This window comes from Aspergillus ibericus (genome assembly GCF_003184845.1).
Source record: "Aspergillus ibericus CBS 121593 unplaced genomic scaffold BO80scaffold_2, whole genome shotgun sequence".
NCBI classification, from domain to species: Eukaryota; Fungi; Ascomycota; class Eurotiomycetes; order Eurotiales; family Aspergillaceae; genus Aspergillus; species Aspergillus ibericus.
In genome coordinates this window covers 1,337,883-1,358,945 of record NW_020292100.1, presented here as the reverse complement: position 1 = coordinate 1,358,945, position 21,063 = coordinate 1,337,883, and the positions used below count along the sequence as shown (strand labels likewise).

The window sequence follows — 21,063 nt, the reverse complement described above, 5'->3', positions numbered from 1 at the left end:
TGACGGACCAAATCAAAAGGAGAGTCCGGCGAAGTGGCGATTGAACCACTCAATTGCCTGGTCTTCTGCTTCGCTCGCCTGCGCTCCGACGTTCTCGACCATGACGTCTGCTCGCACACAGAACCCATGGCCAACTCCGTAATAGATCTTCACCTCTCCCACCCCGCCGTTCTTGTCTAAAGCGCCCTCGATCTGCTTGATTTGCGGCAATTTGACCATGCTGTCGAGCTCTGCCATGGCAAAGCTGACGGGAATCTTGATTTTCTCAATATCCCCCGGTATGGCCAAGTTGCTAGGATGACCGGTGAAGCCGGCATTGATCAAGGGCTTTCCGTCCACCTCCTCCCCGTGTGCCAGATAAACGGTGTGCAGGCCTCCCCAGCAGAAACCCGCGGCAGCGATAGGGAGCTCGGCGCCTTCGTTCTGGCGAACAGCGGTGAAGAACGACTTGACCACCGGCCAAGAGTTGGCGAACTTGTTATGGTAAAGGAAGGGAACCATCGCATACGCGACCCAGAAAACATGGTATCTATTCAGCGTGAGTCAGGAAGACACTCGCTTCCTTTGTACATAGGATTTCCACCAGCCAGCGAACAAACTCACGGTTTCGTAACCCAATCCTTAATTGACCCTGTCTTCATCACCGATGAGACAGCATCCAGAGCCCAAACGGGCGCCGCACGTCCTATACACATCCAATACCACTCAGTATCTCCCTATCCATCCCATCGGAACATCAACCCAGGTAATAGTACTCACCCTTCATAAAATCCGGCACATAAACCCTATACTTCCCCTTCTCCGCATACCGATCCGCCAGAATCCGATTATTGACAAACTCCCACCCGAACGCATCCGGGATGATGATCACGATGCCCTTGACGGCTTCCGCCCCTCCCGAGGGTTCTGTCACGTAGACATCTAGCCCATGCAAGGTGGTTACTTCCCCCTTGGGCGTTCCTTCATGTACATGTCCGCTGAAGCAGTCAGGACAGGACATGTTGGTTGGTTGGTTGGTTGCTTGCTTGCTTGCGGGTTTGTTGGCGTTTTGCGCTAGGCTGGTGGGCTTGTAGTGCTGTATAGGTAAAGATTGCTGGGGTTTCGAGTGAGGTGATACTAGGAAGGGAGTATGGGAGGAAGGACTCGTGATGAGGGGGTTCTTATGGTTCTTTCCTTGGCTGGGGAGGGGGGGGGAAGGAGTCGAGCCATGGATGGATGGCTACGGTGTACTGGCGATTGGGTTCGGAGGTAGTGGGTTAACTCCGATGGAGGTAGACGGTAGGTACTTATCGCCGGGGAAGAGGATGGATACGGGCTAGGATGGACTATTGTCTATATTCTGAGTACTTGATAGTTTCTTAGGATTTAGTAGCTGTGTCCAGAGTATCGTTGTGTGGAATGTGTTTACATGGGCATCGGCTTGCTTCAGTGGAGACTACTATATATCTCCTGCAACTTGAACATGGAGAATATAACCCTGGACTTCCGCACTTTTGTCGTACAGACTGTGATACTACTAGTATATCCTACGATTCATTCTCCGGCTGCATGGGGCTTTATGCTCCGTGTAATGGTATTGGCTAGTCGTGGATAATATTCTTGTACTCTCGCAGATTATTGTTCTTGTCATATAGGCACCAGGGTTACGAGGTCGTGAGCTTATGATGTAGTGCATGGGAGAGAAGTGACAATGTAATCCCTTGGTTGGGCCGAATTGGCTGGTCATTGGGAGAACAATGAAGAAGCTTATACGGAGTATGCGACTTGTGGCTTGGTGGTACATTGTACCCCCCGGAGGTTGGCTGGGGATGGAATTGGGCTATACTACCTGGTTATATAGCCAGGATACCGGAACCGGAAGGACCTTATTCCGACATCGTCATGGAGATGCTCCAGCCTCCCACTTCCAGCTCCAGCAGCTCCAGGAGCTGATCTGGTCGCTGATAAGCGAACTTTATTTCGCGGACGGTCCCAAGAAACGACGAGTCGATCGAGGCTCGAGCAAATCAAACGATCGATCCTCCGAGTCCGAGTGGAAGGGAACGTGTTCTAAAAATGGCACGCGCTGGAGGGGGGGGGGGGTTTCGGAAAGGGAAAACCGGGAGCATTTGGATTCCGCCTGTCGTTTCAAGATGAGATCGCCTTTAATTAGTCGGGAGGATGCGATGGAGACCGTTTAATTTGTATACAGAGTCTAAGAATGAAAGCTCCTGAGCGACCTCCTGAGTTTCTGGCCGGATTTCTCCGTGGCCAGAAGGGACGCCTGGCTGGTGGGTAACAAAAAAAAAAAAAATAAAAAGACAAACGAACCAGCCATTTATCTGTTGCCGGGAACCCAGCCACTCAGCATCTGGCATCATCATCGCTGGCTGCATGGCGTAGTCGCCAATCTTGCTTTGCGCCCTCGCCATTCGACGACGAGACGCAGCCTGTCTGGGGATGATTACTATCGTCACTCTTTTTGACACCAAACTAGCCGCTGATCGAGCTGCTTGCTGCCCTGCTCGTATTATTCTGCTGCTTTCTCTCGCTCTCTGTCTCTCTCCCCTTTCCCTCTTTCTCACCCACTCTGCTGAGGCCATGGATTCGCGGATGAATCCTCTCCTCCACATTCTATCATCACCAGCATTGTCGCTATATATTCGTTCTGGCCTGTGTCGGGTCTCCTGGTCTGCTTCGTAATATCTTATCAAATATCTCCAAGCTACCGAGGTGTGCAGCCTGGTCGCCTGGTTAATAACACTCCACATAATAGAGCCTTCAGCGCATTCATCCGCCAGTTCCGCAGCGTTCCCAGTCTAGGCTCCCATTCTTCCAGTTCCCCTCCGATCCGGCTCTCCAACCTTTCGCCTGCGATCCTACTACTATCGTTGATTCTCTTCCCGTTCTGCATGCTTTGGGGCTAAGGATCTGGGCTCACGATCGCCCGGAATTCCCAGCATGCACATTCCAGCCAACTTCCGCCAATTTGACATCCGTCAGGATGGCCCGGGCACCATCGACAACATTAACCCCTCCAACAACAACAATAATAACACTGACAGCAGCCAAGATAAGACAAACTCGTCTCATACGAGTAGCTCGGACAAGAACAATATTGTCATAATAGTGAGAAGCCTTATCGTCCGTCCTTTCTAGTCGACCCTTACTAATGCATGAATTCGACGGCAGTGTGTCGCTTGCATTATCTTTGTCCTGGCCTCCGCCCTAATGATCTACTTCGTCCTACGGACCCTCCGCCGCATGGACTGTCGACCGAAATATCTGCCCGGAAAATTCCTGAAAGATAAATGGAATAGGTGGAACGTGGGCGTTTCGTACGGTCAGGTCCCGGATGGATCGTCGTCGAATAACCAAAATGCGAACGCCACCAGAGCCGCTCCCTCCGAGGGAGGCGCCGAAATGCGAACCACCACCGCTGCCGCCCCGGCCGCCAATAATACTAGCAATGTTCGGCGCGATACATCGGTTCGATCGGTCATCACCCTCCCCGCATACTCAGCCAGTCCGAAACCAACCGAACAGGTCATTGCTCGAGAAGGGGAACGAGAAGGCATGGACATGGTGGTGGAATTCCCCGAAACAGCGGAAGAAGAGGAGTCTCGCAGAGAAGAATTGATGGAGTCACTGTACCAAATTCGCTTGCAACGGCGAGATGACCTGGCCGAACGTGAGTGGCGCCGACAGGAGCGTCGGGAGGCCCGTGAGCGCGGGGATTATATCCGTCTCGAACAACTTCGGCAAGAAAGTCGCGCCCGACAAAGAAGTCGCATATCGGTCAATGGTACCAGCACGAATCTCAGCGCGGCTTTGGCCGAATCTCGGAATCGTGGTCGCGATAGGCGCATCTCGAGTGTATCGTACGCCGAGTTGGGCCATGTTCGCCATGACGGGTCGCGGATTAGAGCTAGTTCGCCCGACTCAGACCGTCGCCCTCTCCTCACCGATGCTTCCAACCCTGATCGATCTTCTGGGTCGATTCTCACCGGCGTTCATTCCCGAGGCGAGTCGTACTCGTCGTATCAGTCCAATGGCACCGACGCAGACACTCTCACCCAGGTCCAGTCGCATGCAACGTCGACCCATTCAGCGGACCAGCCATCAACGGGAACCGATGAGAGCGACGTTGGAGCACTCCATATTCCCCCACCCGAGTACGAGGACTTGGACTGGGGAGAAGCGCCGCCTTATACCAGTCCGGTTACAGAGACCAGCGGGCACGCGCCACACCTGCGTGAATTGACCCCTCTACCTACTATTCATATCGATGTCGCTAGCCCCATTAGCAATACCCCGACAACCCCTACAAATCCCCTCCGGGAGGAGCGGGAAGAGCAGCATTCCGCTGAGCCACACCCCACCGAGGCCCCTTCCACCGAGGCCCCCTCTACTGACGAACGGGTCGACGAAGAACACACGGCTTCTGAACACGCCGAAGCACACCTGCTGGAGAATGATTCTCATGCTCACCAATCTACGTGATTTCTCACCGATAGTCTGCCCGATATCTGATGGAACGACAATCGGTCTCCGTTACGGCTGCCCTCCCCGATTTTGCATCCCATACCCTGTTACGAGCATGAGCGTTTACGACCCCTCCATACTAGCATATACTGTTTCTAATCACCCTCCCATCCTCTGTTCATAGTCGATTTCTGGATTTGACCCAGCTAGCAAGGCGTTAATCGAAGGCATTCCGAATATATGGGCGACTTTGTTCCCGCCCATCCAGTCTGTACATTTAGAAAGAAAGGGGAGGAATCTGTGTCTATCTGATCCTGTCTGAACATACTACTATACTCGGGAAAATACCCTGTCACCTTTCAACAAGATTATAGCTTCATTTCATACATGAAAAAAAAACAATATCTACGGAGTATCTAGTAGATAGTAGTGCTCGTGGGCGGATCTACAGTGGACACCCACCCAACCGGGACCTGGACGGAGGCGGTCAGCCGCTCCACGGGGGGCCACGGCGTAAACAAACCAAAACGGCCGGGCGAGGTCCACTCCCGTCGGCATGGTCGAGAGTCGACCCCCCAACCCAACCTCCTCATTTATTTCCGTCGCATCATCCACTCGCGTCTCCGTTGCGTTTGTCTAGCCGGGTCAGTGGTGCCTGCTGTGGAATTGCTTTGCTTCCGCGACACCAAGCAAACCACACTGCCTTGCCTTCCTCTCCAATTGACGGCCTGCCCCTGGTTCCTTCTAGATTTGGTTTCCGTGGCTACTGCCCGTTTCGAGCCTGGAGATTCGAACTCGCGCTGGGCCGACGCGCTGCCCCGGGGCCCGTCCAAACACTACTAACTAACTACATTGTCCACCGTGCAGCTTGCAGCGTCAGCGATCTTAGCAAATTCAGTTGTCTCGTCGATTAATGTTTCGAGTCTGCTAAAATCATACTCATAATCATCCTTGAGCAAATCGATTTTAATAATTCATCTCCGAAATACGCGCGTCCCACATCGTCAACATGTCGCGCGAAGCTACAACGAACAGCTTCGCGTCTTTCGGCTCAGACTTCGACCCCGAGCACGAGGCGATCGCATCTACCAAAGAGCTTGGTGGTAGCCCCCGGCTTCCTTCCATGAACGCCAACGCCAGGAAGCGCCACGACTTCGAAGAAGAAGAGCCGGATTATGCCTTCAACACATCCACTTTCGAACAATACCTACCCAACTTCTCCCCGGTCGGCACGTCAGAAGAAGAAGAAGCCGACGACCACGACGATAGTATCTCCATCGAGGCGGGACGAGGCCCTGCGAAACCTCCCCGTCGATTGGACGACTCGAGAAACTCCTACATGACCATCGAGAACAGTGTCCGCTCGTCATCTCCAGCTGTGAGACTCGACTATCCTACTTCCAATACCCCTCAGAAGTCTGCCCTGCGTAACTCGGCGAGAAGAGCGGTCAGCGAAAGTCTCCGAAAGGACGCTCAGATCCGACGCGCCAGTCTTGCTCATAAAGAGAACGTTGATCCCCAGTCGGCAAAGTCGATTCGCAGAGAGCAGCGGCGGACTTTGTCAGAGATGCATGCAAAGGTCCGTGATGCATATGAGGGATCCTTGATTGAAGATGAAAGGCCCACCGTGGTGGCCAACAGTACGCGTCCGACACGTTTTGCCAATCCCAATCTCTCCCACCAAATTGCCGACGCCGTGGAGAAGGCTTCCCAGGAAGCTTACGCTCGGGAACTTCGTCGTGGAAAGACCAGCACCAACTCGCGCAACGCGCCTAATGCAGGTGACACAGGCACTCAGCATTCGTTCCTTCTGCCGGACCTTCCTAATCTGTCCGAATTGGTCTCCGGCGTATATGAAGATGGCACGCCGGTCTACGCACGCCAGAACAGAGCACGCACGACACGTTTTGTGTCCCCTCCACATGATGCCACTGATGCATCCTTGACTCGCGAACATATGCCTCTTGATGCAGTCCCGATCCCAGAAGATGAGAAGGCTTTGTTTGTCTCGTTGAGACTCCTTCAGGACAAGGTCTCGGAACTCGAAAGGTCCAAGTCTGAAGCCGAACGTAGGATGGACGAGATGAGACGGGAGAATGAGTCCTTGAGAACAACCAAGTCGCGCAACAAGGACAAGAACGGTCGCAGCCGCCCATACGAATCAGAGGAGGATGAGTACAGGAGGGATCGAGTTGCCAGCGATTACCAAAGTAAGTGTGTCTGAATTGGTCTTCCGGATGCCCTGCTAACGTTGCACCTCAGAGTTGGATGCTGCCAATCTGGCGTTGCAGAATAGACTCGACATTCTCGAAAGAAAGAGCCAGATTCAGGAGTCGAGTCTGAAACGGCTGAACCGGGAACGCGATATGGCGGTCTCTCAGTTGGGCGTGGCCTACCTTGAAACGCAAGACCTCAAGGGCGAGAATGAGAGTCTTCGCCAAGAGGTCTCAGAGCTGAAGTCGCAGCTGACCAAGATTCTGTCTGCCGGCCCCAGAAACCGCGACGACACCGTCGAATCAGACTTGTCTTCTTCTATGACTGATGCAAGTGATGAAGATAGCCAGCTTGACACGCAGCAAAGCAAGCACACGAGCCGAAGCACGAGGGACGTTACAGGCAAGAGTTCACGCTCTCGATCTAAGGCTGGGCGTCAAGAAGACTCGCGCGCCAGGGTCTCGACGCAAGTCGACAAGGAGATATCTCGACTCGAAAAAGAAAGGGCAGACGAAGCTTTGTTCTCACTTGATGTCCCGCAGAGCAGGGAAAAGTCGAGGACAAAGGCAGAGAAGTCCAAGAGCCGCTCACAGAGCAGTGATGTGAACAGCAAGAAACAGTCAAATACTGGCAAGCAGCGCGTCAAGCGAGTGGTTGTCGAAGAGGTTGACGTGACTGAGCCTGTTGAGTCCACTGGAGAGGTCACCGGAAACACCAAGAAATCCAGCGCAACCGAGCAGGACCTGACTTTGCTGAGCTTTGTTGATGTGAGTAACGCGTTCGATGACTGTCAACCACCATTGCTGACTTTGGCACCTAGGAACGCGAGATTGCCCAGTTGCGGAAGACACTGGAGGAGGAACGACTGGCTCGGAAACGGCGCCAATCCAACACGAACAAAGATCAGACTGCAAATGAAACAGGGAATACGACCCGCCAGAGTGTTGCTAAATCGGCTGTCCCTAAGAAGTCTTCCCTCAAGGAAAGCAAGGGGGTGCCATCCAGACCCGCCTCGGCAATGGGCGACTTGACCGCAACCTCCAGGGCCAGCATGGCGGAGGGAGACAGTAACCTGTCGGTGCCTACCGAACGTCCCAGACGCCATTCGGACCACTCCGCGCCTGCTGCTGCTCAGCGGCGCCGGCGGCGGATCGCCGAAGAAATGACTTCGGCCTTCATTCTGCCTGATATCACATTCAACCCTGCCCATCTGGCCGACAACAACCTTGCAAAGCTTCCCGAACCTGCACAGCGTGCTCTCGACAGTGCCACTCAACACAATGGCAAAAACTGCACCGTCTGCAAGCGTTCCATCCCTGGTGGCTCTTGTGACCATACCGGCGAAGCAGTTAAGGTTCCCAAGCCCATTCCGGTTTCGGAGCGTATGCCTGCGCCTTCTCCCTACAATGAAGAACCTACTCTACGGCCTGCACAATCCCCCGAACTTGCCCTTGCGACCGTGCTTAAGGCCTTGGAAGATGAGCTCGCACACTTGAAGATGCAGTTGGTGGCCTATCAGGGCGCGTACAACAAGCTGGATGCGTCATTGAGCAAGAGACAGAGGAAGTCTGTGGCTGAGAAGATTGAAAAGCTGCTGAAGGATATCGACATGAAGGCCGACCAGATCTATGCGCTCTACGATGTTCTCGAGGGCCAAAAGCAGGATGGCCGTGAGATGACCGAGCAGGAGATGGAGGTGACTCTTCAATCGATCGGCATTGAGACCGCAGGGCGGGCAGCTGATGTTACTGGCACCACTGACAAGTCTTCTCGCAAAGGCGCCGAGCCGGACTACGATGAGGATGACGACGAACTTCCCTGGGAAGGATTTGAGAGCACACTAGAGATGACCGGCCGCAGTGGTGGAAGCCGTCGCCATTAGTTTGAATACCATTGTCATTGTTGATGCTTGAGGAGAGCTTTGGCTCTTTTCTTAATTTGTTGTTGTTTTTCTGTTTTTCCCTTTGTACTTTTGTTTCGTCTTCCTCTTTCTTCCCCTTTTCCTTCTTCCCACTCTCCCGTCTCGTGCAGATGCAAGTTTTTGGATCCGGTTTTGACTGACTTCGGTGTATGTCCCGGATCCTTGAGAATATGCTGACGCGCTGGGCCTTTGAGTTGATCCTGGAGAATTTGTCCGCTGGATTGTCCAGTGTGTGACTGTCTTTGAGAATCCTCAGGCCTTTTCGGGTCTCTGTTGCTGGAGGTTGGCCTTGGACGTTGATGGTCTTGCTTTAGATCTCCGCCCAAGGTTTGGAACTCGCAACGCCGATGCGATCAAAATTTCCTTTTCCTTCTTCTTCTTCTTCTTCTTCTTCTTCTTCTTCTTCGCTTCTCTCTTCTTCCTTTGTCTTGAATAATGTTGGATACGGCGTTGTGCTGAATCGGATGCATGGGGTGCCCCGCCTGGTTGGTTTAATTGTTGCTTGTGGGATTCAGCTGGTTAGGTGTTTCTTTGTGACTGTAACACGTATCAATTATTGCTGTTGTGCATGCATTCCTTTCAGTCCAGCCATGTAAGGGACGGAGTGGGACAGCCACCCTGGTCCTCGCACGTAGATTACCTGGCTGGTGGTACTGTCAGGGTACTGGAGTGGTACTGTAGCCGTGGAGACAGGGCGCGCACGCGAGCTCGGGGTGAGGCCTAAACCCGAGGGAGACTAGCGGGGATGACAAGCTTCGGGGGGCGTTTGGCTCATCGCTCGGCCTTTCCTCCGGTAGTTTTCGGTCTTCCTCCACTCCCCCAGATTGTGTTGCTTTGTCTCCCATTTTTGCGTGCTCCTCCACTTTGACTTTGACGAACCTAGTTCCTGATCCTTCCCCAGACCCGATCCTCGATCGTGAGTTTCTCTACATGACCTCTACACCGCATCAGGATGCCCGCCACCTGCACACCGACTATGTAGATACTCCTGCGACCGATTCGCGTGTCCGCCAGGATCCGTACCAGCCGGAAACCCAGTTCTTATCCCCGAGGATCTCCCTCGATTCGTTTGCGGACGGCGACGAGGCGAGCGTCAACACGGCAATCCACGATGGCAGCTCCGCGCAGACCCGTATACTTGCGCCTGCGCCCGAGATTATCGCGTCACGGCGCTTATCAGTAGATATCGCCAACAGTAGCGACGAGGACTACGACAGCGACGATGAGGATGAGGATGAGGACGAGGACGAGGACGAGGATGAGCCCAACCACAGCGACACCACCAATCCGCCCAGCGAAAAGCCAGTGACTTGGTCCTCGTTGCCGAAGAAGAGCCAGCTCGCTATCTTGACCATTGCTCGGCTGTCGGAGCCGCTTACCCAGACATCGCTGCAGGCCTACATGTTCTACCAGCTCAAGTCCTTCGACCCCTCCCTTCCGGACTCGACCATCTCCACGCAGGCGGGGATTCTCCAGGGCAGTTTTACCGCCGCGCAGTTTCTGACGGCTGTTTGGTGGGGTCGCCTGGCCGACGCGGAGTGGATGGGCAGGAAACGAGTCCTTCTTATTGGGTCGCTCGGAACTTGTATCTCGTGTTTGGGATTCGGGTTTTCCAAGTCGTTTCTTGCTGCGGCGGTGTTTCGCACGCTGGGTGGAGCGCTGAATAGCAATGTTGGTGTCATGAGGACGATGATTGCGGAGATTATTGAGGAGAAGAAGTGAGTTGTTTGATTGCTTGGACTTGGAGGGATTGGTACTGACCCTTGCAGGTATCAATCGCGAGCGTTCCTCTTGTTACCTATGTGCTTCAATGTTGGTGTGATTATTGGTCCGGTTCTTGGTGGCGCATTGGCAGATCCGCTGAATAGCTATCCGCATCTATTCGGTCCTGGTACGCTCTTTGGAGGCCAGAATGGAGTGGAGTGGATGCGGAAATGGCCGTATGCGCTGCCTAACGTGCTCAGTGCGGTCTTTATCTTTGTCTCCCTGGGTACTGTCTTCTTTGGACTGGACGAGGTATGTGCTTGACGATTCTTGGGAGGAGCTGGATGCTGACTGCGGCAGACACATGAGGTTGCACGGTATCGAAGTGACTGGGGCCGGAAGTTGGGACGGAGAATTGGGAGGGCATTCAACCGGCGTCGAGGCCGGTATTACCGCCGCTTGACGGAGCATCCGGACGATGAGTCTCTGTACATCGACGGCAGCGTCGCGAGCAGATCGGCTCCCTCCACGCCACTGCGCTCGCGCGCTCGACCTCGCCACAAGCGTCCCAGCTTCGGACAGATCTGGACGCCTAATGTCCTCCTCACGCTGTTGGCCCAGTTCCTTTTGGCGTTCCACACCAGCGCATTCAATTCGATGACCTTTACGTTCTTGCCGACCCCCCGTGCCCTCGAAGGCAGCCGAGATGGATGGTTCCATTTCGGCGGCGGTCTGGGCCTGCCCTCGTCTCGAGTCGGTATGGCTACTGCTATCATCGGGGTCATCGGGTTGCCACTGCAGATCTTTATCTATCCCTGGGTCCAAGGGTATTTGGGCACGTTGCCGTCTTTCCGGACGTTTTTGCCTTTTTCTTCCTTGGCCTATGCCCTGATGCCGTTCCTCTTGATCGTCCCGCGAGTGGCGTGGATGGTCTGGCCGGCCTTTACCTTTGTCATCGGGCTGCAGGTTATATCCCGGACGTTTGCCCTGCCGGCCGCTGTGATTCTGGTGAGCAATTCGGTATCGGATCCGTCGGTCCTGGGGACCATCAATGGGGTGTCCCAGAGCATCTCGAGTGCGGCGCGCACGCTGGGACCGTTCCTTGGCGGCTGGGGCTTGGGACTGGGACTGGACTACAACTTTGTCGGGGGGGTCTGGTGGGCACTGGCGCTGGAGGCCTTGGTGGGGTGGTTTGTCCTCTACTTCATCTATGAAGGCAAGGGCATCGAGAAGAAGAAGCATGTGGAGGAAATCGAGGAGGCCGACGAGCGCTGTTGAACGGTGGAAGAAAAATGCGCTGTATATAGAGATGCCATGTGGGTTAGTCTGAATTGAGTTGATATGGGATATACGAGGAATGCCTGGTTATGATAGACGGCCTGGTTCATCAAAATTTGATTCATTATGACACACTGCAGATTAACGTGTAGGTATTCGAGACCAGCTCAACCATTACCGGCTACAGAGTGGGAGATCACGCCCCGAGAGCCGGGGTAACAAAGGCCCTGATCGCCTGGACCGCATTCCCATCATGCAGCTTGAGCAGCTCCGTCGCCTTGACTTTGGACAAATCCAATTCCTCCACCTGCAATGCACAGCCACCGCATTAGCATCCATCCATCATCCATCCGCCCATTCATCACGGCACAACAAAAAGGGAGGTATATACATACTAAAAGATTAACATCCTCCGCTGCCACCTTCACAGCCCTCTTCCTACTCACCTCCGCCTCCTTCCTCTGCGCCTCCGCCTCCGCCTCGGCCACCGGTTTCCTGCCCGCGCCGTGCCCCGCCGCAATCTCCAACCGACTCATCGCCTTGCCGAGGGCCTCTTGGTCCGCCGCGGACGGAATCCTGGGAATCGCGTCGGAGGCGATCTGGTTGCTGTGCAGGGCGGAGAGCGCGGCGGCGGCCTTGCGGTCCTCGGCGTTGGCGGGGAGCTGATGATGCTCGGGGGCGTGGGCGTCGGCGTCAGCGTGAGCGGAGGGGATGGAGTCGGACATGATAAGAGGATTTTATCTGCTTCAGTGCTTAGGTTTAAAGGATGTGGTGAGGCTTTGGGCGGTTAATCCATTGATAAGTACTTGATTAATCAATAAGAGATGGGATAGGATGTAGAGGAAGGATGGGCTAAATGACGTCGGACTTCCGCTGGACGAACTAAGCGGCTATCCCCGATACAGCTAGCGCGGGACCGTGACTCAACGGCCAATCCGCGAATAACCGACCGCCAACTCGCTCGTGTCTTTTCTTTTTTCTCGTGGAGTGTTTGCTGTTGTCTCTACTTTTACTTCTTGCTCGTCGGGCTACTCAGCTGCTGCTTCGTTCTTGCATTCTTTGCTACTGTCTCTCGTTCGCGTCGTTGCAACTTGCAGTGGGGATCGCCCCTCCAATCCACAGTTGACAGCTCCTAGCGTCGATCTCTACCCCCCCCCACCATCACTACCACCACCGCCATCAACAATGGATGACTGGTCCCCCAGCTGTGCGTTTCGGGTTCTCCTCCCCCGTCAATTGAGTGCGAATCGCTGACTGGCAGGTAACTAGCCTGGGCTTCGAAGCCCATCAAGCAGGATGTTGTTTACGAGGATGCTCAGGGTGTACAAGCTGCGTTGGGAAAGCTGCAGAAGCTACCGCCTTTGGTTACCACTCAGGAGGTACGCGGTCTTCAGCGCGGAGTCACTGCACATGCTGATTTGGGTGATAGGTGAATAACCTGAAGAAGAGCTTGAAGAATGTGGCGCTTGGGAAGGCGTTTGTTCTTCAGGGAGGTGTGTACTCTCACACTGCCTAGATCTAGATCGCTGGACGATGCTGACGCTGCGAAGGTGACTGCGCGGAGCTGTTCGATTACTGCAATCAGGACATGATAGAAGCCAAGGTTAAACTCCTGCTGCAGATGAGCTTGGTTTTGATTTGGGGTGAGTCTATACATTATTATAACCCATGCATGGTGCTAACCCCAACAGGCGCAAACAAACCCGTCATCCGGATTGCTCGAATTGCAGGACAATTCGCAAAGTCAGTACCACTGCATGACATCTCCTCAACCGCATGCTCATACGAACACAGGCCCCGCTCGAGTCCAATGGAAGTCATTGATGGCGTCGAGATGCCCTCCTTCCGCGGCGACAACATCAACGGCTTCGATGCCACCCCCGAGTCGCGCAAACCAGACCCCTCCCGCCTCGTCTCTGCCTACTTCCACTCCGCCGCAACTCTCAACTACCTCCGCGCCTCCCTCTCCTCCGGTCTGGCCGACTTACACTCCCCTCTTGACTGGGGCCTCGGCCATGTCATCACCCCCTCCATCCGGGAGCAATACACCCGAATCGTCAGCCGCGTCAAGGACGCCCTCCGCTTCATGCAAACCGTCGGCATCGACACCGACCGCGGTGTCGAGACAGTCGAGATCTACACCAGTCACGAGGGTCTCCTCCTCGAATACGAACAGAGCTTAACTCGTCTCCTCCGCAACCCCGACCTCCAACCCCAACCCTCATCCGCCTCCACCTCCACCGCGCCCCCCAAATCCTACTACGCCACCTCCTCCCACTTCCTCTGGATCGGCGACCGCACCCGACAACTCAACGGCGCACACGTCGAATTCTTCCGCGGCATCGCCAACCCCATCGGCATCAAAATCGGCCCCAGCATGACCCCCGAGGAACTCATTCAACTCCTCAACATCGTCAACCCCACCCACGAAATCGGCAAAGTCACCCTCATCTCCCGCTACGGCGCCTCCAAAATCGCCCAATACCTCCCGGGCCACATCGCCGCCGTGCAATCCTCCGGCCACGTCCCCGTCTGGCAATGCGACCCCATGCACGGCAACACCCAGAGCACGCCCTCGGGCGTCAAGACCCGCCACTTCAGCGACATTCTCTCCGAACTCAAACAAGCCCTCGAGATCCATCGCGCCGCGGGCTCCTTCCTCGGCGGCATGCACCTCGAACTCACCGGCGAAGCCGTCACCGAGTGTGTCGGCGGTGCGGGCGGTCTCACCGAGGAGGGTCTGAGTGAGCGATACACTACCTTCTGTGACCCGCGTCTCAACGAGAAACAGGCCCTCGAGCTGGCGTTTTTAGTCGCGGGCTTCTATCGCGAGATTGATGAGCAGTTGATGGATTCGGATTCAAACTGATTCCCTGATTTCTTCTGAAGAATGAGTACTCCGTGCATTGCAGACGGGCATAAAATGACAGTCTAGTCTATGATTACGGAGCGTAGTTCGGAAATCAGGCAGGTACTATTAACTACCTCTTTCGGGTTTCTATTACCTCTACTTGAAAAGAATGATACTTCCTTACTTATTACTTCCCTAGTTTTGATACAGACAATCAGATCATATACCCAAGTCCCGTAATCCCAATCAAAACCTGACACGCTGGTCTTATAAAGCGATAATCTTATTTCCATATCTCTAATATACCAACATATGTAACCGAACCCAACCGGAACCAATAAAACCCATAATCACCACTCTGCAAACAAAGGGGGTATGTAGTATGTAAGAACCAACAAGTAAAGCATCGAAACCAAACTAACAAAAACAGAAGCAATCACCCTGTCCAAGAAACCAAACAAACAAAACCAGCATCCAGACATACCAAAACTATAACAATAAATCCCCAAGAGACAGGAGGAATCTAATCAACAAGAGGACTTCCCACGCGGGGCTTATACGCCATACTCTTCCGACGCGCGGCCTCCAATTTCACGCGCAGCTTTTGATTCGGTTCATGGACCGGCGTAGCGGACGTGAAAAGACCCTGACGGGTTTGTTTAGGAGGGCAGGTTTGTTGGACGAGTTTGGTGCGTTGGGAGAGGTAGAAGGGGGTAGCAGGGGACATGCCGATGGCGTCCATGTCGAAGGTGTAGCCGGGGGTTTTGGGGGTGTGGCAGAAGGCCTGGTCGGCTTCGGTGTGGCCGGCGCCGAATTTGGGGGTGAGTTCGGAGGGGGTGGCGGGGGAGTTGTGCGTGGAGGGGGTGGTGTCGTCGCGGGGGGGTTTGGGTTCTTTGGGGGGGAGGATGGATCGTCGGCGGTTGGTAGAGGCGGCGGTGGCGGTGTCGGCTTTGACGAGGGTGCCGTTGATGTTGCTCAGGGCTCGGGGCTCCATGCTCTTGCGACGCTTGGCACCGCCGCGGGGAATGATGGAGAGGTCGACTTCGTAGTGGGCCTCGTCGAGCCATTTGTTTTCTCGTTCGCAGTCGAGAACCCAGCCGACTCCGACGCACTTGACGAGGCCTCGAGCATGGCGGACCTTCTCTAAGGTGCGCACGCCCCCGTCTTTGTAGATGACATGTGTGATTCCCACTTTGCCTTCCTTGGGCTCGGTTCCCTCTTCGGGGGATACGCTGGCGCGGGGGTTCCAGGACCAGTTCTTGACGCAGCGGGCTCCCATTTGCTGCAGGAGCTCAATGAAAATGCCGCTCGCGTCCTCTCCCTCGGTCGTATGAACATCCACGTAGACAACAGCGCCCTGAAGGGCCAACTTGGGCGCACTGATACTCGTGCGAGGCGTTTTCGACTTCTTCTTAGGACTGGGCGACTGAGGGGGGCGCTTGTGAGATGCAGACGTCGGGACCGGGACGGATTTTGGGGCTGTGTCCGGGGCCTGTGACTGAGCCAGAGATTGTCGCGCCGCGGCGGCTCTTTCCAGTCTGGGGGATTTCCGAGGCGAGAAAGACGGGGCATCTTGCTCGACCGGCACGAATGTCGAAGTGCGGGGTCTCGAAGACCGCCCTGGAGAAGGAGCAGAGAAGGAAAGACCGCGTTTGCGCGAAACCTTCACTGGTGAGATCTCCCCTTCAGGCTTAAGCGGAACTTTGGATACCGTGTGTACGGTTTGCATCTGAGCGATTCTGTTCTTCATTGGCGTGAAAGGCGCAAGAACTGGGATGTTCCCGTTCTCCTTGTCCTCTGCCTGTGGCTCAGAAACAGCCGGTGGCTCAGAGACAGGGATCTGGCTGTCAGGCACAGATGTTACTTTCTCCTGGTTATTCTCTTTGTCATCGTTTGTGCCAACCACAGGCGATTGAACGTCTTCCACAACCTCTGCCATGGGCTGCCTCGGTGACTCAGCCACTGGAGCATCGTCCACAATTTCCTGTGACTGCTCTTGCTGTTCGTCTTCGTAGATCGCAGGCACATCGGTCTCAGTGCTAGCTGGCATAGGCTGGCTCGATGACTCCTCGACCATGTCGGTATCATTCTCCTGCTCTTGCTCCTTGTCTTGGTGAATCTCAGGCACCGCCTCGTTGCTAGCTGGCATGAGCTGGTTCGGTGACTCAACCACCTCAGCATCGTTCTCATCTGCTTGGGGCTCCTGCTCTTGCTGCTCGTCTTCGTGGATCACAGGCACATCGGCTTCGTTGCTAGCTTCCGGCAGGAATTGGCTGGATGTCTCCTCGACCACATCGATAACGTTCTCCTGCTCCTGCTCTTGGTCTTCGTTGGTTTCAGGCGCATCAGCCTCGCTTGTCTCAATAACAGGCGCTTGAACGTCCTCCACGACGACTTCCATGGGCTGCTTCGGTGACTCGACCGCCTCGACATCGTCTGCAACTGATTCAGGCTCCTGCTCCTGCTCCTGCTCTTGCTCCTGCTCTTGCTCCTTGTCTTCGTAAATTTCAGGCACATCAGCCTCGTTGCTAGCTTCCATGGGCGGCTCGGACAATTCAGTTGGAGCTTCATTGGCATCGACCACTTCAGTATCCTCTGCAATTGGCTGTGGCTCCAGCTCCAGCTCGTCGTCTCCGTTGGTTTCAGGCACCTCAGCCTCGTTGGTGGGTTCTGACTCAACCGATGCAGACGAGCTTTGCGCATGGCTGGAGACGTCAGGATACGACACCTCAGAGGCACAAGCGACGTTGCTGGATCGCCTGCTGCGTCCCACAGAAAAGACACCCCTTCGAGGGCGCTTCGGATGGGCTTTCGCAGGACTGCTAGCATTCCATTGGCGATATTGTTGTGCCAGTGGTGCGAACCGAGGGGCGTTTTCGAGGACTAGTCTTCGAGTAGACCTGCGGCGAGGTGTCGCTTGTGCGTGCTCGACAAACGGGTCGGATAAGTTGACATTGTCCTGCAGCTCATTCTGGCTGTCGGCTGCAGCTGGTGCATATAGATTCAGAGGAACAGGCCTCACGTTGTGTCGGACAGGTGACTCAATAAAGCGAACCGGAGAGAGAACGCGTCTGGTGTAGTACATTTGGCGAGTCGGACTGAAAGAACCCTCTGGCTCTTCAACCTCATACGGGAGGATGGGCTGGGGGTTAGGTGGAATTTGCTCAGTCGCTTCGAAACCCACAAGCGTAGGCTCACTCTCATCGAAAGGGTAGTGCTCGCTCACATCATCGTCAAAGTTGTCAAAAGCATCTGCAGCGTTTTCGTCACCAGCCTCCAGCATGTCGGGGTCATCCTCCGTTTCCGAGGCATCATAGTCATCCTCGACAGGCTCGGGGGCGGCGTCTTCGACAAAGACATCTTCAAGACCTTCAACCAAGCTGTGTCTTAACCCTGGGTTTTGTACATTCTTGATCTCCGGTTCGTCCACTTCAGATCCCATGTCCTCTTGTGCCTCCTCATCAGGCTGTTCATCAGCGCTTTCGGAGCTTGCGACCGAAGCCTCGTCTCCAGCTTCGTGTACCTCGGCATGTTCCTCTCGCCCAAGATCGATGGGCTGTTCCACGGAGGTATTCTCAAGTTCCTCTGTGCTCTCTCTATCGTCAGTAATGGAAGGCTCGGAAGCAGGCTCTGCAATGGTTTCGGTTTGATCGACTGGCAGTTCCTCGACATTCTGTTCAACCTCAGTTTCCTCAGAGACGCCTTGGTCCTCAGCTGTCGATTGAACTTGCTTAGGTTCAGGTTCTTCAACAGGCTCTGCAATAGGTTCTCCAGCAGGCTCAGCGATAGGTTCTGCGACGGGCTCCTCGATAGGATCTGCGGCTGCTTCATCGACCAACTCCTCCTCGGACTCCACGGGGTGCTCTAGCTCCTTCACAGGCTCTGCTATGGGCGCTTCAATAGGCTCTTCCATGGGAACATCAATAGGGTCATAGTTGGGCACCACAGCAGGGTTTCCAGCAGACTCCTCCATGGGTTCTTGGATGAAATCGTCCATAGTTTCCTGAGTGGGTTGTTGCACAGCGTCCTTTATAAGTTCCTCTGTAGGCTCTTCCACTGGTTCCTCCATGGGCGCATCGATAGGTTCCTGGACAGTCTCCACATGCTCCGCGACGATATCATCCATGAGCTCCTCGACAGGATCTGCCATGGGTGTAGGCTCCTCTAGAGACTCCAGGGGGTTTTCGGGGTCTTCCGTGGGATGTTCGGAACTTTCCAGGGGGTCTTCAATAGCCTCCACGGGTTCTTCCGCACCTCGATCAGTGTGCCCGTCACCTTCAGAGTGTTCAGACTGTACGGCAACATCCTCAGCCACATTGTCCTCCTGTTCATACTCGATCGTCTCTTCCCGATCGAGCTCTTCGTGTAGAGTATCCTCTTCCTCAAACTCTGTAACGGCTGGAGGCTGAGCATGAATCTCTTTTGTTGTGTCCAGTGCATCGACTTCCTCCGAAGCTGCGTCATCGACCTGTTCATCTTCGCTTTCGACCTCGTCGCGTCTCTCAAAGTCGGCCATTCTCAGCGGCGATTCTTCGACATCAGGCGTAGCAGGTGCATCGACGTTCACATCGTTTTCAGCAGTAGGGCGCTCTTCTATAGTGCTTCGACTAGCGAACAAAGAGCTCTTGAAAGGCGAAGCAACCCTCTTTGCCGGGCTTTGAAGCAATGAAACGCTATGCCTCATTGGGGTCGATGTGGATTCAGCATGTGCCTGAGACATGAATGACGCTCCAAATAGTCCCTTTCTAGGGGACGATTTCAGGGGAGAGTTGTGTCCGGGGGTGAAGTTGGGCTGCGACAAGGACTTGCCGCCGTCCAGGAAGATACTACCACGCTTAGGGGTCTCCAAGTGTGCCTTCTTTGGCGACAGCTTGAGCGGGGAATTGTGCGTGGGTGAGAGATGAGGCTGCGACAACTGCCTGGAGTCCTCACGGAGAGCAAAGCCACCGCGTTTGGGCGTCTCCCTCATCGTGAAATTGAACGGTGACGGGGGCGGTCTGCGCGCCGGGCTGGCCATGAGGAGCGTATCGTTAAAGTCAATCGATCGTCGAGGGCCAGGCAGAGGCTCGCCATTTTCGTCGAGAGATTTCCGGAACTTCCCAGTAAGGTTGATCTTCTTCACCGGTGAATTGAGGCCGGTCTTTTCTGATCCGTGTTTCTGAGGTGAGTCGACAACAAACTTGATCTGATCCTTGTCGCCGTTCAACTCGTCCTCCTCGCTATCCGAGTTGGCGTACGAAGACAACGCCTTGGCGACCTGAGTAGCCTTCTTCGGCGAAAGCGGCTTCGGACCATCCTTCTTCGCCGCGGGCTTACGGCCTCTCGTCGCAGCAGGCTTGCGCACCGGCTTGGACGCAAGGCCTGCCTGCCGTCCCGGCCCAACCGTTCCCCGTCTCCGTCCAGCAACCGGAGGCGACGGTTCGCTCAGTTCCTCCTCAGCCGAGTCCGTCGGATCCTGAAACGTAACCTTCTTTTTCTTCGCCGGTCCACGCAGCAGATTCGACCTGGCCGTCGAAGTCGTCGAGCCCGTAGCAATATAAACCCGCCTCGGCGCATCCTGCGACGACGAGAAATCCAAATCCGTAAACCCCTTCGCATTCAACCTCGTATTCTCCTTCACCGGATCAACCGGCTTCGCCGCCTTCGTCGCCGCCGACCCCTTCGGCCTTCCTCTCGCCTTGGGAGCAGCCTCGGTCTTCGCAGGCGTCGATACCGGCTTCACCCTCGGTCTCCCCGCGCGCTTCTTCGGCACGTCCGACTGAGCCAGCTCATCATCATTATCACTCTCGGAATCGACCTTCGTCGCGACCGTAGGCTTCCTACCCCGTCCTGTCGTGCTCGTCGCAGCTTTCGTCGCGGTTCTCCCTCTGGATTTCCCCGTCGTCGTTGTCGTGGTAATTATCTTCATCTTTTCCTTCTCATCCACCATCCCAATCTCATCATCCGTCGACTCATCCGACTCATTCTCATCCACGGGTCTGCTTGTCGCCGCTGATGATGATGTAACCCGCGCTCCTTTTTTCCTTGCTTCAGTTGCAGAACTCGGTGCTTTGGCTTTCGTGGTCTTCGGCGCGGGTTTCGTAGATGTTGATGTTGTGGATCCTTTGGTTCGGGTGCGCGTCGTCCGCTTAGGTGGGGATTGTGGGATGATAGCTGCGCGAGCCATGATGTGCGGTTGCTAATTATGATTATTATCCCGGGCAATGAGGGTGGGATAGGATGGATGGTGCGAGTCGGCGTTGTTGATATGTCCCGCTTTTGTTGTGATTCGGGTGTTAGCGGTGGGCGGGAATTTAGTCGTAGTCGGTGGTTGCCGTGCTCATTGTGTGTTCACTAGTGGGTTAAGTGAACGGTGACAGTTGCTGGTTTCTAGCCCAGATGCTCATGCAGGGTCGAAGGGGGGGTATAGCTGGCTGGGTGGGTTGTCGTCGCGTCGGAGGTTGGATTGGAGGGAGCGGAAGAGGCCGACGCCTAAGGCTGGGCTCGGCTGTTTGTGGCGGCTTGCTTATTTGGGCGATCGGGTGGCGGTTGTCCTGGTGACGGGGGACGGGGCACGTGAGGGGGTGGATGGAGTCGTGGACGTCACTTGGACTTTAAATATATTTTACTATGTATTATTCAATGCTGAAGA

General features: G+C 54.9%; 6 protein-coding genes across 6 annotated transcripts; 2 read left to right on the top strand and 4 right to left on the bottom strand.

Annotated features, from left to right (window-relative positions):
- Positions 1–12: 12 nt before the first annotated feature.
- On the bottom strand, positions 13–1,000 carry BO80DRAFT_345151 (dienelactone hydrolase family protein; the record flags this gene model as incomplete). Its single annotated transcript, XM_025715311.1, has 3 exons — positions 13–529; positions 604–685; positions 760–1,000. 3 exons carry the CDS (start codon positions 998–1,000, stop codon positions 13–15), a joined length of 840 nt encoding a protein of 279 aa, XP_025580334.1.
- Positions 1,001–2,099: 1,099 nt separating this feature from the next.
- BO80DRAFT_86567 (uncharacterized protein) lies at positions 2,100–3,159 on the bottom strand. Its single transcript, XM_025724866.1, has one exon. It carries the CDS (start codon positions 2,748–2,750, stop codon positions 2,145–2,147), a length of 606 nt encoding a protein of 201 aa, XP_025580333.1. The 5' UTR covers positions 2,751–3,159; the 3' UTR covers positions 2,100–2,144.
- Positions 2,941–11,581, top strand: BO80DRAFT_345142 (uncharacterized protein; the record flags this gene model as incomplete). The annotated part of the gene is made up of 10 exons (XM_025715310.1): positions 2,941–3,108; positions 3,172–4,478; positions 5,105–5,112; positions 5,487–6,674; positions 6,727–7,445; positions 7,499–8,537; positions 9,501–9,778; positions 9,833–10,317; positions 10,369–10,615; positions 10,664–11,581. The coding sequence occupies 10 exons, from the start codon at positions 2,941–2,943 to the stop codon at positions 11,579–11,581; spliced, it is 6,357 nt and encodes a 2,118-aa protein (XP_025580332.1).
- Positions 11,582–11,681: 100 nt separating this feature from the next.
- On the bottom strand, positions 11,682–12,414 carry BO80DRAFT_421193 (huntingtin-interacting protein K). Its single transcript, XM_025718545.1, has 2 exons — positions 11,977–12,414; positions 11,682–11,888 (listed from the first exon to the last, which is right to left on the bottom strand). The coding sequence occupies exons 1-2, from the start codon at positions 12,304–12,306 to the stop codon at positions 11,778–11,780; spliced, it is 441 nt and encodes a 146-aa protein (XP_025580331.1). The 5' UTR covers positions 12,307–12,414; the 3' UTR covers positions 11,682–11,777.
- Positions 12,415–12,573: 159 nt separating this feature from the next.
- Positions 12,574–14,711, top strand: BO80DRAFT_397402 (3-deoxy-7-phosphoheptulonate synthase class II). The gene is made up of 6 exons (XM_025717381.1): positions 12,574–12,788; positions 12,851–12,960; positions 13,011–13,074; positions 13,132–13,224; positions 13,273–13,324; positions 13,376–14,711. Exons 1-6 carry the CDS (start codon positions 12,767–12,769, stop codon positions 14,448–14,450), a joined length of 1,416 nt encoding a protein of 471 aa, XP_025580330.1. The 5' UTR covers positions 12,574–12,766; the 3' UTR covers positions 14,451–14,711.
- A 244-nt stretch (positions 14,712–14,955) lies between these two features.
- Positions 14,956–20,860, bottom strand: BO80DRAFT_498857 (uncharacterized protein; the record flags this gene model as incomplete). The annotated part of the gene is made up of 1 exon (XM_025724152.1): positions 14,956–20,860. Exon 1 carries the CDS (start codon positions 20,596–20,598, stop codon positions 14,956–14,958), a length of 5,643 nt encoding a protein of 1,880 aa, XP_025580329.1. The 5' UTR covers positions 20,599–20,860.
- Between the last annotated feature and the right edge of the window lie 203 nt (positions 20,861–21,063).

Bases quoted from the DNA above. Each gene is read 5' to 3' on its own strand.
- BO80DRAFT_86567 (XM_025724866.1), bottom strand. From the start codon at position 2,750: ATGTGGAGTGTTATTAACCAGGCGACCAGGCTGCACACCTCGGTAGCT.
- BO80DRAFT_421193 (XM_025718545.1), bottom strand. From the start codon at position 12,306: ATGTCCGACTCCATCCCCTCCGCTCACGCTGACGCCGACGCCCACGCC. The intron at 11,889-11,976 runs GTATGTATATAC...TGTGCATTGCAG, and splicing joins CGGAGGATGTTAATCTTTTA to GTGGAGGAATTGGATTTGTC.
- BO80DRAFT_397402 (XM_025717381.1), top strand. From the start codon at position 12,767: ATGGATGACTGGTCCCCCAGCT. The intron at 13,225-13,272 runs GTGAGTCTATAC...TAACCCCAACAG, and splicing joins GAGCTTGGTTTTGATTTGGG to GCGCAAACAAACCCGTCATC. The intron at 13,325-13,375 runs GTCAGTACCACT...ATACGAACACAG, and splicing joins ATTGCAGGACAATTCGCAAA to GCCCCGCTCGAGTCCAATGG.